Genomic DNA, 15,035 nt, shown 5'->3' on the forward strand with positions numbered 1-15,035 from the left:
CTTACAATGATATGTATATGTATGCCATGACTAGACGAGTACAACAAAACATCCTAAATAAAGAACTTCAATGATGATATTTTTTACTTTCGTTATTATTTCCATCGTTTTCGCTTTTGCACTTTCGTAATAATTTTCATCGTTGTCGGTTTGTCCTGTCGCTGATATTTTCACCTCAATTACTATGATTACCTGTGCGTGCGTGCGTGCGTGAGTATGTGGGATTATATATCAGCTACACCGTACACGTAACACACCATCAACACCGGAAATGGACAACCAACACACCACCAGCACCACCACAACAGCAAAACACATTCAAGTCAACCACCGAAACGTCAACTCCAATTCACGTCCCGACCACATCCAGCCAGTCACGGAGCACCAGCCACAGACAACCGCCGCTCATTACTCGCCTCTTGAAACCCTCAGGCGGGGCGGCGATACACTGACTGCGCGGCTCAACAGAATCACGAGGCAGAGACCAGTGAATCACCCTCCTAAACAACCTTAATGGGCCTTCCCTGTTTGGTGAATGGAAGCCTTTGAATGGAGGACGACGTGAGCAGTGAGGAGGTGAATGACCCGTCTCATCATTCATTGACCTGGGGATGCTGGGGGGCGGGAGATGAAGGGGGGTGGGGGTGAGGGGGGTAGTGGCGTGTTAGTGTGATGTGGTGAAAGGATGATTGTGTTACGTAGAGTTTATGATTGGGGGTTCGAGTTCTTCGGAGGTGAATATCGTGTGACTTCTGGTTTGACGAAGGGATGCTGTGTGATGCTGGAGATGATGATGATGATGATGATGATGATGCTTATGGTGCGTTTGTAAGAGGCGGCACAAAGATGGATGAATTCAGAAATATTTTTGATCGCGAGTTTAATGTGTTTCTTTCTAGAAAAAAGAAGTCCCATGTATTTTTGAATTGCTTTGCATCATAATGGCGGTGGATTCTCTTAGTAAAAGGTTGGAATCGCATTTATGAGGTTGCATTTTGATTTGTGTGAACGGCCAGGGAGGGAGGGAGGGAGATATCCACGAGATCTTACGTAGTTCTCGCATTCAATTCTTCACGCACCAATACATAAACTATACCATTTATGTCGCAGCTTATTACTTTCTAACACAGTCACGTTCTCCAATGCTCTGTCATGTAAGAAGTCGTAAATATTCGTCGTCCCAAGCTATCCAATATTCAGGTCCAATTCTTCACACACATGGACTAAGACATTTATCAGCGTCACTTCCTCCCCCCGCCGCCAGAGGGCTCCACGCGCCTCTCCTCTCCACGCTGGGCAACATTCCATTCCCAAAACACGATAATAATTAAGTTCCCTGAAGGATTCCCGGCAAGTCACCGTGATATTAGAACACACCGCTGGTCCCAAAGGCCGTGTAGGATGTGCAGGATGTCACCACCTTCCTGCGACCCTCTCATCATCCTTCCATCCACCCCCAGCCTTGCTCCTCCCCTCCCCTTCCTCTCCTTCGCCCTCACCATCACCTTGAGAAAATGCAAATGCCTACACGCTGGAATCAGATAGCGAGACCAATTTCCCCAAACAGCTCTCTTTGATTACTCTTGCCTGACTCCCCCAAGAGATCGAGGCAAGGGATTCTGGGTCTTGAGGCGCCGGAAGGAGGGTCGAGCAGCGCCTGGGCACGAACATTGTCTTTAGGAAGCAAGGCGCAGCAGCAGAAGGCGCGGGTTTTAGCGGCTCTGGATGAGGGAGGGATAATGCGGCGGTCGTTCCCATGCTGAGTTTTAATGAGTGCCATCACGGAAGTACAAATGTTAGCCGGGTGCCAAGCAGAGAGCCAGCCGCCATCCCGAGTGCCAGCCGCTGCTCCAGACGCCGGTAATGCCAGTGCCAACTCAGGGCAGAAAGGCGCGTCTGGTCGTGGTCCGCCGAGGTAATGTTTGGGTGCAGGTGGTTTAGTAGACAACGGCTAACACGTGTTTTTTGTTAAATTGGGTGTAGGTCTCTTTGTTTTCCCATTCTCTCGCCTTCATTTTACCGGTTTTGAGTTTGCTTGTTTGTTTGTGTTTGTTTTGGTGGAGTTGGTTTCGTAGACAATTGCTCATAAGTTTTTTTTTTTAATAAGTCGTGTGTAGGTCTCTGTTTTTTCTTTTTTCTATTAACCTTCCAGTGTTTGTGTGTGTTTGTTTCCTTGCCTCTCTCTCCTTTTACCAGTCCTATATGTGTGCTTGTTCTTTGTTTCCTTGTCTGTTTTTGGTTGAGTTGGCTTGGTAGACAATTGGTAACACGTACTTTTTTTTCCACTAAATCGGCTGTAAGTCTCTCTCTCTTTCTTTCTTTGTGTTTATTTCTAGCTTTGTTTGGTAGAGTTGGTTAGGTAGACAATTTCTAACACGTGTTTTTTTTGTGTGTGTTAAATCTCCAAGTAGGTCTCTCTCTTTCTTTTTCTCTCTCCTTTACCGTTCATCTTATGGTTTGTTTATGTGTGTTTACTTCTCAAATCGTCTCCATGCAACATGTATTTTCCACTAACCTGCTCGCTTACTATTCCTCTATAGCCTAAACCATCCGTGACCGAGTATTTAGCAACAGTGAGTGTGCCGTAACCCTCTCCCCTCGACGGACTCCACTGATCCTTCTCCTTTGGCCTCTCCCGCTGTCCATATACTCCACTGCCAAACTAATACTCCGATCTCGCCTCCTTTGTCTCCGTGTAGTAGCAACGACGAACAGAGACACAGAAAATGATGATGATGATTGTGGTGGTGCTGTCGATATCCCAACCCTGCCCTCCCTTCTCCCCTGCCTTATTCCTTCTTTGCCCTCCTCTCTCCCTCTCTGCCCTAGTCCTTCCTTGCCCTCCTCCCCTATTCTCTACCCTAGTCCTTGCCCTCCCTTCCCCTCCTTTGCCTTAGTTCCTGCCCCTCTCACCCCTCGCCGCCCCGCCTCCTCCATCCCTCTCGTGGCCCCGGTGAAAGCTCTCCTCGGGTCTTATCAGTAGTCAAGCCCCGAGGCCCCGCTTATGGCCCGCCGCCGCCCTAAGCCACTTCCTCATCCTCTCCTCGCCTCGCTGCCATACCAAAAGCCTTCCTCCTCGCGCGTTGCTATGCCTTTCTGAGCTATTTTCACGAGGCTAGAGGGATGTTTTGTACTTGTGTCGCCTTGTTACTGTTGTTATTACTATTATTATTATTATTATTATTATTCAGATCAGAGTAATAGGTAGGGCAATAGGAGTACAAATACTACAGGTTAAAAGTCTGTATTTCTGAGACACATAAGACACATAGAGAAAGTTCCTGGATACAAAAAAGTGTTAAATATGACTAGAAAGAATGATTTGAAGGATTTTTTGTTTATGTATCAAAGTCGGAAGTATTAATAAAAAGGATTTTCATGTTTGGGCGACTGATTCATATTTCAGCAGTTATAGGAAAGGCTTTAAACAAATAAAAAAAAGTGTACGGAGGAGAGAACACCCACACCCACACACCCACACCCACATCCACACCCACACCCACACACTCACCTGGGCTGGGAGTTATTGACGGACAGGTAGTCGGGCGTCGGGGTGGTGCCGTACAGCATGGGGCCGCCGCCTCCTGCCGGGGACTTGGGGGCCGTGCCGCTGCAGTACCGGGGACTGCTGCCGCTCATCAAGTACTCTGAAGGGACGGAGGAGAAGGAGGTTAGTAGGTTGTAAAGGAAGAAAAGGACAATTCATACTTACCTTTGCCTGTACATAATAGAGGTAACACAATGTTATACAATACGATACAATAAAAATTAGATTACTGCCACATTGCCAAATTCTCTCTGCCTGTACATAAAGGACATACAATACAATACAGTGCAATACGATACAATACTCAGTAGGGGCATAAATGTTATAATCTAAAGCTGCTCAAAAAATCCATGACTGAAGCCTCCTATCTGTCTATTGTGGCCAAACATTCGAATTACACATATGATGTACTCTGCGGGAATGTAAGTGAATAGGGGTGCAATATTACAGGATACAGTTACATTATTTAACTTTGGTGCAATCGCTAAACAAATACAGTTTTTAATCTCACCAATTATCTTGAGAAGGAAACAGCAAGTATCTCAAGGCTGGCATGGCTGCTGCTCAGTTAATGATTTTTTTTTATAATAACATCGGTTTTAATATAATTCAGGAAAATCTAATAACACTTTAAAACAAAATATCAATTATCTCGGATTCAGAATTAAATGAGTATAAGTATCGCGTTTCTTCATCCCTCCGTTGAAATTAGTCTCCAAACACTAAAAACCACCGGCCCAGCGCCCCGCCCCGCCCCGGCCCGCCCCGCCGCTCCCGACGCGGAGTTTAATCAAGAAACTGTCTCGGCGCCGCGCCACGCACCTCGACTCACTCTCAGGTTAGAATTTAATAAAGCGTCACGCCGCGCACAGATCAAACTACACAGAACTTAGGAATTTAATAAAAAGGCCACTGAGATCGCACTACAATGTACCCTAAACTAAACCCGAATAAGAATTTTTAATATGTAGTGGTAGTAAAAAAAATATTTATTCTTGTGAAGGTTATGAATACAAAAAAAGGAATATTTACGACGCGCGGCAACACGCTCGAAATTAAAAGCGAGTCGGAATTAATAAATGCGAGAACCGTTGCGAAAGTCACGGTGCGGACAGGATTAAAACACACTAATGAACAACAAAGCAAGGAGAGGCACCTAGGCATCCACAGATGCCAATCATAAGCGGAAAAATATTTAAAAAAAAACGCGTAGCTCATCTCCCCGGAACTCACAAACATGACGAGAGCAAAAGAGTGGAAGAAATCATTATCTAGGCTTCTAGGGTCTGGAATGAGCCTTTGTCAAACCGGCGACTACTCCGTGAGACTAATTCGGCAAAATATTATTACCCGCGTAGTCCATCAGAGCCAACTCCGGCTATACGGGCATGTGGCACGCTGCCCAGAAGCCGACCCTGCTCACTGGGTTCTTTCTGTAAGGACGCCCACGGAGTTCACGTATTGAGCAAGTCGACAGATCCTGCCGGGAGTACTCAGGATGAGAAGGGCGCCTGCCGGCATGGAGACTTGCTCGGAGGAACTCCCGTCGTATAGGGTGGACGAGGCAACGCGACCCCGGCGTATGCTCCTATTGATTGATTGATTGATTGATTGATTGATTGATATAACGTGTCATTCAGTCGATGCATCTAACGCGACTCGAGCAATGTGTAAGGCGGATCAGCGATACGGATGGAGTGCAAAGTTTAGTTAATTAATCAACTAAGTGTTCTAGGGTTGAGGGATATGTCTAGGGTCATATTCTTAAACATTCCGGCGTCCAAGCACACATGTTTGACACGGATCTCCTAGGAGTTTTGCGCTTTCCCGGGCTGTTTATATGACCCTGGTGGTGGTTTGACTATTCTTCTGAACTAATAACCAAAAAACATTCATTAGAACTCGACTGCTCTCCTTTATGGCCTTTGAAAATAGTTGACGTGAGAGGTGGAAGCGTCGGAGAACACCAACCACAAAGACGCAGCGAGGTGAAGCAAGAGTCAGGAAGAGCCACACGGATTTCCACGTCACGAAACACCTTCAGGTAAATTATAAGCAAATACACCTGGCAATTACCTATCAATCAGCGGAACAAGACAAAGAGGACCTTGACTAAACACCTTCAATAAGTGATAAACAAAGGATATCCCTCACGCTGTACCATGAAACTGATTAGTCAACATATATATTAATGAGACCCAACACACCGTACATATTTACCTTGGATTAAAAAGTTAAACACATCGAAATGCGCAAAGAAAAGATACACCAACACAAGCAACAGCATTGACAGCAATACAAAAGCACGAGACTCAAAAAAAAAAAAAAAACGAATACTTGGAAGAGGAGAAACTAGAGGGACGAAAAACAGAGGAATGATAGGTAAGGTTAAAAAGGTAAAGTTGAGAAGAAGGAAGGAAGGAAGGAGAGGAAGGAAGAAAGAAGAAGAGAAAGGAAGAAGGAAGGAGAGGAAGGAAGAAGGAAGGAGAGGAAGAAAGAAGGAAGGAGAGGATGGAATAAAAAATTAGGGAAAGGAAGAGGGAAGCAGAGGAAGGAAGAGAGTAATAGAGAAAGACATAAGGAAGAAGAGGAAGAAAAAGGGAATTAAAGAAAGGAAGAAGGAAGAGATAATTAGAGAAAAGAAGAAGGAAGAAAGGAATAAGAGAAAGGAAGAAGGAAGGAGAGTGAGGGACAAGGAAGGAAAATGAAGAAAACCAGCCCATTTTTGCAGCGGGAGGCCGGACACGCGATGCCGATTAAAAATACTCACGTTAACCCAATTAGCGAGAGAAACAGAAACCCGGAAGCGGCAAACCTCAACCCTTCACCGCCTGCCCGCCTACGTGCCGTGGGTCCTAAGGCTTCTGATTTCCTTGGGTGCTCCTCCAGGGTGATTTAGGGCACCCGGATCACCTGCAGCGCCCCCTATGCACCTTGAAGCAACATAAGGGTAACAGTGAGGCTTCCGTCTGACCCTCTCTAACCTTCAGGAGGAAAAAACCCTTGGACAGTAGAAAGAGAAAACGGTGTGCCCTCAAATTTTACCGTCCCTCCTCCTCCTTTTCTCTCCCCTCTTCTCTCCTCCTCCTCCTCCTCCTCCTCCTCTGCCTCAGCCTCGCCCTCCGGAGACCAAAGGGCTTATACAATTTTAAAATACATAAAAATATAATGCCCATGAATTTAAAATGCGCTGCGTGGTGGCAGGGGACCACGTTAGATTTTCCAGCGGACGCCTGTGATGGGATTGCGGTGGTGATGGTGTGGTGAGGAATGGTGATGATGGTGGTGGTGATGGTGCTGAGGATGGGATGGTAATGGTGGTGGGGGTGAATGTTAGGTGGGTGTGGTGGTGATGGTATTTGGGTTGGTGGTGATGGTGTCTGTGGTGATGAAGATGGTGGTGTTGTGGATTTGTGGAGATGGTGATAAAAAAATAAATAAAACAAAAACAGAATCTCTCTCTCCTTTCTATGGTGTCCCTAGAAGCAAAGGTTGACCGGATGCCCTTCAGGACTTGAGCGGGGTTCGAACCTTGGCGCTCAGGCTTTTGACACTCGACCAACAAACCCCGAACGATAACAACAACAACAACAATAATAATAATAATAATAATAATAATAATAATAATAATAATAATAATAATAATAATAATAATAATAATAATAATAATAATAATAACAATAATAATAATAATAATAATGATAATAATAATGGTAAAAGTGATAATGACAAGGGAATGCATTAGACAGTTATTACAGAATTTATGAGATTGCCAGGTGGTGTTAGTGATGGTGGTGGTGGTGGCGCTGGTGGTAATGGTGGTGGTGTGTTAGCGGTGAAGGTAATGTTTAATATGAAAGTCAAATGATTAATAGTCGCCTGATGGAGCGTGTTATGATAATAATTACACTCACGAGAGAGAGAGAGAGAGAGAGAGAGAGAGAGAGAGAGAGAGAGAGAGAGAGAGAGAGAGAGAGAGAGAGAGAGAGAGAGAGAGAGAGAGAGAGAGAGAGAGAGAGAGAGAGAGAGAGAGAGAGAGAGAGAGAGAGAATCTGATACCATTAGTGAACGGCAAATGCCTTCCTCGGGCCTAGCCACGGAGTCTAACCCTGTTACCTTCCAGATGGACTCGCCCTCACCACCACCACCACCTCCAAATCCTTTACCATTAAGACCCTCACCACCACCACCACCACCATGACCTCCACCATTTCTAAACTTCCCTTTCTTGACGGTCAACACCATCACCACCAACACCACCACCACACCATCACTTCCTTCCTCAGTCTCTCTCGACCTCCATCATCATCATCATCATCGTCATCACCTACACCACCATCGACACAATTGCCACCATCTCTCTCTCTCAAAAACATGTCTAATTCACGTTGGATTTCCTAAGTAATTCCGGAAACTTTTCTTTTTTATGTTTAATCTCTTCCTTACGTTTAACTACTTACACTTTTGTAGTAGTAGTAGTAGTAGTAGTGTAGTAGTGTAGTAGTAGTAGTAGTAGTAGTAGTAGTAGTAGTAGTAGTAGTAGTATAGTTTAGTTTAGTGTAGTGTAGTGTAATGTAGTGAAGTAGTAGTAGTAGTAAAAGTAGTAGTAGTAGTAGTAAAAGTAGTAGTAGTAGTAGTAGAAGTAGTAGTAGCAGTAATGGTGGTGGTGGTAGTAGTTACTCTCGTTGTTCTAAGTCTTTCCTGTTGTTGAAGACGCTATTACTATTGTTTTGTTGTTATTTCTGTTGTTCTGGTATAGCTGGTGGCAGTAGTTTTGGTTATTGATGCTGGTGGTGGTGGGGGGCGGAAGTGGTGGTGGCGGTGGTGGACTGGTGGTTCCACGTATTCAGCATTCAGGCCTTGTACTCGCTGTCTTTGCTATTTCCGTCGACATGGTATTTCTTTTTTCTGTGTCTCTGTTGTTTTTATGTACCGTGGCTCTCTGGCTTTGCTGCGTCTGTGTCTGTCTGTCTGTCTGTCTGTCTGTCTGTCTCTAATCAACGTCTTCTGTGCCAGCTTCAAATACATCTCCTCTCCTCTTCTCTCCTCTCTTCTCTTGTCTTCTCCTTTTCTGTTCTCCTCTTCTCTTGTCTTCTCTTCTCTCCTCTCTTCTCTTTTCTCTTCTCTTCTGGTTTTCTTTCCTTTTCTTTTCTTATCTTGTCTTCTCTTCTCTTTTCTTCTCTCTTCTCTCCTGTCCTGTCCTGTCCTCTCTTCTCCTCTCCCCTCCTCTCCTCCACCTCCTCCTCCACAATCCTCCACCTCCAACTCCTCCTCATCCTCCCCTGCGGCCCCTCCGTCATGCTTAACCTGGCATTCCTGTGGGGGCGGTCTTGATGAGGCTGTTGTTGCAGGTTACTAAGCACGTGATTATGAGGAGCCGCTGCCTTGACTCTGCCGCCCTCTTTATTAGCTGTATCTCATTGGGCCTCGCGGGAAGGGTATTGTGTTGGCCTCTTACTCTTTGCCTTGCTGTTTTTCTTTGTATATTTATCGTTTTTGTGTTTTCGGTGACGTGTTTGTGGTGTGTGTGTGTGTGTGTGTGTGTGTGTGTGTGTGTGTGTGTGTGTGTGTGTGTGTGTGTGTGTGTGTGTGTGTGTGTGTGTGTTTATCTTCGCTCTCTTTCTCTTGTTCTCTCCGTCTCTTCCGCTTCATACTCGTTCTCTTTCCGTTTCTGTGCATCATTCTCATGTTTCCTGGTGTGTGTGTGTGTGTGTGTGTGTGTGTGTGTGTGTGTGTGTGTGTGTGTGTGTGTGTGTGTGTGTGTGTGTGTGTGTGTGTATTTTTGCTGTTTATTCTTCTCTGTCTCCTCCTCTTCCTCTTTCGGTTTCTCTTTCTCTTCATCGTTCTTGTGTTTTGCGTTTACTTGCTGTTTTTTTTCTTCGGTGTCTCTTATTCTGTCTTCTTCTTCCTCTTCCTCGTTCTCCTTCTCTTCATCGTTCTCGAGTTATGAGTTATGTTGTGTGTTTATTCTTCTTCCCTTTCGTCTTTTGTTTTTGTGTTCTTTGTGTTTTTCCTAGTGCTGTTTACATTGCTTTCTCTTGTTCTCTTGTTTTCTGGGATGCAGTGTGTTTATCCTTGTTCAATATCCTTTTTTACTTGTTTTCCTCTTTTTCTTGTGTTTTCTGGTACATGTGGTGTGTTTATCCTTGTTGTCTTGTTTTCTATTTGTTTTCCTTTTTCTTGTGTTGTCTGGTACATGTGGTGTTCATCCTTGTTGTCTTGTTTTATACTTGTTTTCCTCTTTTCTTGTGTTGTCTGGTACATGTGGTGTGTTTATCCTTGTTGTCTTGTTTTATACTCGTTTTCCTCTTTTCTTGTGTTGTCTGGTACATGTGGTGTGTTTATCCTTGTTATATCTTGTTTTCTACTTGTTTTCCTCTTTTCTTGTGTTTTCTGGTATATGGGGTGTGTTTATCCTTCGCTTTCTCTCTTCGCGTATTTGTCCTTCTTTCTGTGTTTTGTGGTGTTTTAATTCGTTTTTCTCTCCTCGCCCAGTGTCTTTTTTTAGCACCAGCGAAGAATCGAAAAGCAAAATATTAACGTCAGTTTAGTGGAAGGAAATACATCTGAGCTAACTTACGTAGTACACTGATATAAGAGCAACGAACTGAACTTCTACGGATACGATTAAGAAAAAGTAAATGGCATCAATGAAGAAATGAATTATCGACGTTGATTTAATGAAGAAGAAAAAAAAACTAACAGAACCGATGGGAATTTATACGAATGCGATTTTAAAAACGGATTGATTGATTGACTGGACTAAAATCATGGCGCCGCAACTAATAATAAAAAAAAAAAAACGGAAAATCACAAACAAAGGAGGTAAAGATATAATACAAACAAACGCGACTTACTGGAGGAAAAAAAATGAAATAACGAATTAACGTGAATGGACACGATAATGAAGAAGCGAACACCAACAACGAAAAAAAAAATATATATAATAAACGTTGCTTTAGCGGAGGAACACACACACACAAACACACACACACACACACACACACAAAAAAAAAAAAAAAAAAAACAGAGGGAGGCACGCAATTTCCCCACGGTACAAACTTTCATGATATACGTCCCTTAAACGCTGTCCGCACACACACACACACACACACACACACACACATACGCATTTTGTCCGCTCTACGCATACGCTTTTGTCCGCCCTACGCCGCATGTCCCCTATTCATTTATTCACCGGCGTTCCGTGAAGTAATAAAACGCACGCCATCCTTTTTTTCCTTACACGCGGCATTCATAAACAGACCGAATAAATACCGTGAATATTGCATAGACGGGGACGAAACACCGCGCCTCTCCGTAACGCACAGAGCGAATACAGGAACTGAAATGTAATGTTCAGTGGATGGCTGCCGCGGGGAGGGGGAATCCAGGTGTGTGGGAGAGAGCACAGGACAGGTGTTGTGTGGAGGTGGGGTCATATTTGTGAAGAGTATAGGAGAGCAGGTTTGTGAATGACAGTTGTGGAAGAGGAAGAACAGGACACAAGTTTAATGTGGATGGCTGCTGCAGAGAGGGGGAAGCCAGGTGTGTGGGAGAGAGTACAGGACAGGTGTTGTGTGGAGGTGGGGTCATAATTGTGAAGAGTATAGAAGAGCAGGTTTCTGGATGACAGTTGTGGAAGAGGAAGAACAGGATACAAGTTTAATGTGGATGGCTGCTGCAGAGAGGGGGAAGCCAGGTGTGTGGGAGAGAGTACAGGACAGGTGTTGTGTGGAGGTGGGGTCATAGTTGTGAAGAGTATAGGAGAGCAGGTTTGTGGATGAGACAGTTGTGGAGGAGGAGGAACAGGACACAGGTTAATGAGAAAAATGGTGTGTGGCAAAGAGGGTACAGTACAGGTATGTGTAGGTGTGTAGGTTAGCTAATAGTTGTCAAAAGAGCAGGATAGCAGGGTTGTTGATGACAGGTTTGGAAGAGAAAAACAAGAACGCAGATGAAAGAGAAAAAAAGGTGTGTGGGAGAGATATGTGACAGGTTTGCATGTGTTAAGGTTATGACAGGCCTGGACAAGGACAGGAGAGCAGGTTTGTAGATGAGACAGGTTTGGAAGAGAAGGAAAAGTACACAAGTTAAAGAGAAACAGGTGTGTGGAAGAGAGGGTTCAAGACATAAGTGTGAATATATGAAGGTGAGGATATAGGTGTGAAGAAAACAGGAGAGCAGGTTTGTAGATAAGACAGGTGTGTGGAAGAGAGAAAAAAGGTGCGAGGTTGAGGAGAAAGAAGAGCTATATAAAGGAGGACGCAAATATAAGTTAGGTGTGTGAAAGGGAGACGAAATAAACATATGTATGGAGAGAGAGAGAGAGAGAGAGAGAGAGAGAGAGAGAGAGAGAGAGAGAGAGAGAGAGAGAGAGAGAGAGAGAGAGAGAGAGAGAGAGAGAGAGAGAAATATATGGATTATCACCTCCATTCACAGAACCTCTCAAGACTTACAACCTTTCAATAGAAGAATCCATAAGGAGGTTAAACGCTTCTTGGAAAAATCGAAGAAAAATGACCACCACCGAAACCATTCCACTAAAAAAAAAAAAGAATATGAATAAATAAGCAGGAGAGGGATAAAAAAGAAAAATGTATATAATGAAGAATACGCATTACCATAAAAATATATATACAAACAAAGCAATTACATACATTTTTCATTGCCGGGAGAATGATAACTGAAGTGAAATAGGTAGCTAGATAAATATAGATGTAGATAGATAGATATAAAGAGAGAATGAGAGAGAGAGAGAAAGGAAAGAGACACAAGGTAAATGGATAGATAGATAGATAGATAGAATAAGCGAATGAGAAAGGAGAGAGACAAGGTAGAAGGAAAATTAGACTTAGTTAGGTAGATATAAAGAGAGAGAGAGAGAGAGAGAGAGAGAGAGAGAGAGAGAGAGAGAGAGAGAGAGAGAGAGAGAGAGAGAGAGAGAGAGAGAGAAAACAGAAAACTGACAAAAAAGAAAAGAGAAAAATAGTAAAAAAAAAGAGAAACGGCGAAAAAAAGGCAACACAACTCAACCCTCACAATGAAAACTTTTATACACGACGCCTTTTATGAATTTCCCTCACGTAGGAGACGAACAACAACAGTAAAATAATGTTAAACAAAAGTACCGAAACAACACCTCGGCAACACAAACAAGGGCGAGAGAGAGAGAGAGAGAGAGAGAGAGAGAGAGAGAGAGAGAGAGAGAGAGAGAGAGAGAGAGAGAGAGAGAGAGAGAGAGAGAGAGAGAGAGAGAGGAAAAAAACCGGAAAGAGAGCAATGAATGAATGAATGAGTGAATGAATGAATGAAGAAAGGAAGGAAGGAAGGAAAAAAAGAAAGAAGGAAGGAAGGAGGAAAGGACGAAAGGAAATGAGGGAGAGGAAGAAAATAAAAAAATGAAGGAAGAGAGAGAGAGAGAGAGAGAGAGAGAGAGAGAGAGAGAGAGAGAGAGAGAGAGAGAGAGAGAGAGAGAGAGAGAGAGAGAGAGAGAGAGAGAGAGAGAGAGAGAGAGAGAGAGAGAGAGAGAGAGAGAGAGAGAGAGAGAGAGAGAGAGAGAGAGTACTTTTTAACGGGCCTAAAACGTGTTGAAAGGCCTGACCACAAAGCCGATAATCTTCTCCTTTTCCTTCCTTCCTTTCCTTTCTTCATTTTCTGTAACTTTTTTTCATTATTTTTTTTCCTTCTCTGAATTCCACGCCTCCTCCCATTTCCCCTTTTTTTTAATTCACATTCCTAATCGTTCTGCCTACAGCTATTATCTTTTTTTTTTTTTCACTCATTTCATCCTTCTTTATATTTTTATTTTTTTTATTTCTTTATTTTTTCCTGATCTTTCTTTCTTCTTCTTTCTTTTATTATTGTCATTATTACTATTAACGCAAATGCCACTAACAGCAAACCAGGAAAACCGCAACACACACACACACACACACACACACACCACTAGCATTATTCCACACACACATGATGGCCATCCCTTCCTCCTTCCCTCCCGTCTCTCCCAAGCCACTCAGCCTATCCGGAGGAGGAGGAGGAGGTAGCGGAGGAGGGGGAGGAGGAGGAGGAGGAGGAGGAGCAGAATGTTGTATGAACGAGAGGAGAGAGCATGGCAGCGGGAGGTAAACATGGAAAGGATGGGAGGAGAGAGACACGAACCAGGAGGAGGAGGAGGAGGAGGCATAAAGGGAGGAAGGAGACGTGAGGAGAGCAGGAGATGGAGGGAAAGAGAGGAAGTGAAACATGGTCGCAGAGTCCCAGGGAGAATTCCGAAAATAATCTCATATCAAGAACTGACGTTAGAATCTCCCCCCCCTCCCCCCCAAACCCAGGAGGAGGAGGAAGAAGAGGAAGGAGAGGGAGGGAAAGGGGAGGTCTCTGAGGGGCAGGAAGAGGCACCGAGGGGAATACAAGGCTCCAAGGGAGAAGAAAAGGGGGTAAGGAAATGGAAGTAAAGGCGAGGTTGAGGAATTAAAGGGGATGATGGTGGGTAGTTAAGGGCAAGAGGGCAAAGAAAAGGGACCAAGGAGGAAGGGGAAGAGGAGGAGGAGGAGGAGGAGGAGGAGGAACATCAAGTAGGTGGTAGACAAGACACAAAAGGGGAAATTTCAGAAACCAGAGAGCAAGCGAGCAGAAACAAGAGACCAGAAGAAGAAAACACACAACAGAATCCGCGACCAAGGGACCAAATACTAGAAAACCATGGAGCAAGAAACCAGAAACCAAACAGCAATACAACCAACACCAGACAGGGCAAGGGAGAACAGACTGCGAACAAGAGAATATAAACCAGAAACCTTGGGTCAAGAAACCAGAAACCACGAGCAAGAAACCAGATACCAGGAGCAAGTAACCAGAGAATGGAGAAAAGGTTAAAATGAGCAAAGAAACCAGGAAGAGACAAGAAACCCAGACGTAAGAGAACCAAAACTAGAAACCAGAAACCCGGGATCAGGGAGCAGGAAGAAAACAAAATACCAGAGAACAGAGAAAAAAAGGGAAAAAAGGGCAAAGAAACCACGAACATGAAACCAGACACCAGAGCACAAGGGAATAGAAACCAGAGAACACGAGAGAGCTAACTAGAGACCAGTAACAAGAAAACACACCAGAAGCCCCGAGCAAAAGACCAGGGGACCAGACCAGAGGCGGGAGAGGAAACCAAAAGCAGAGAGCAGGGAGGAGAGAGGGAGAGGGAGAGAGCGCCGGCCCGGTAGAGAGCTCTTCATGATATAAGGAATGCTTGGGTCATAATCGTGCCGTCGCTGCGGGGAGAGGGAGGACGGGGGACGAGGGGAGGAGGGGGGGGGGTGCGAGGGGGGACTATAGCAGACGTGCATGCCCTAATGGAGGCTTGTCCCCGAGGCCGCCGGTGGGGCTTAGCGGGCTTGGGGTAATGTAGTGTGGAGTGGGCTTACGTGAGGCGCCTGGGTCATTATCATCATCAGCTTTCATTGTTGTTGTTGTTATTATTATTATTATTATT

The 15,035-nt window shown here is 44.5% G+C and overlaps 1 protein-coding gene across 6 annotated transcripts in view; it reads right to left on the minus strand.

Moving 5' to 3' along the window:
* Positions 1 to 15,035, minus strand: part of LOC127000431 (teneurin-a-like) — a 382,877-nt gene that overhangs the window by 202,406 nt on the left and 165,436 nt on the right. For all 6 annotated transcript variants that reach the window (XM_050864152.1, XM_050864150.1, XM_050864149.1 and 3 more), the window contains one exon: positions 3,512 to 3,647. In XM_050864152.1, coding sequence (XP_050720109.1) covers positions 3,512 to 3,647 — 136 coding nt within the window. The remainder of the gene's footprint in view (positions 1 to 3,511; positions 3,648 to 15,035) is intronic.

The sequence above is a fragment of the Eriocheir sinensis genome, chromosome 18 (assembly GCF_024679095.1).
Source record: "Eriocheir sinensis breed Jianghai 21 chromosome 18, ASM2467909v1, whole genome shotgun sequence".
Lineage (NCBI taxonomy): Eukaryota > Metazoa > Arthropoda > Malacostraca > Decapoda > Varunidae > Eriocheir > Eriocheir sinensis.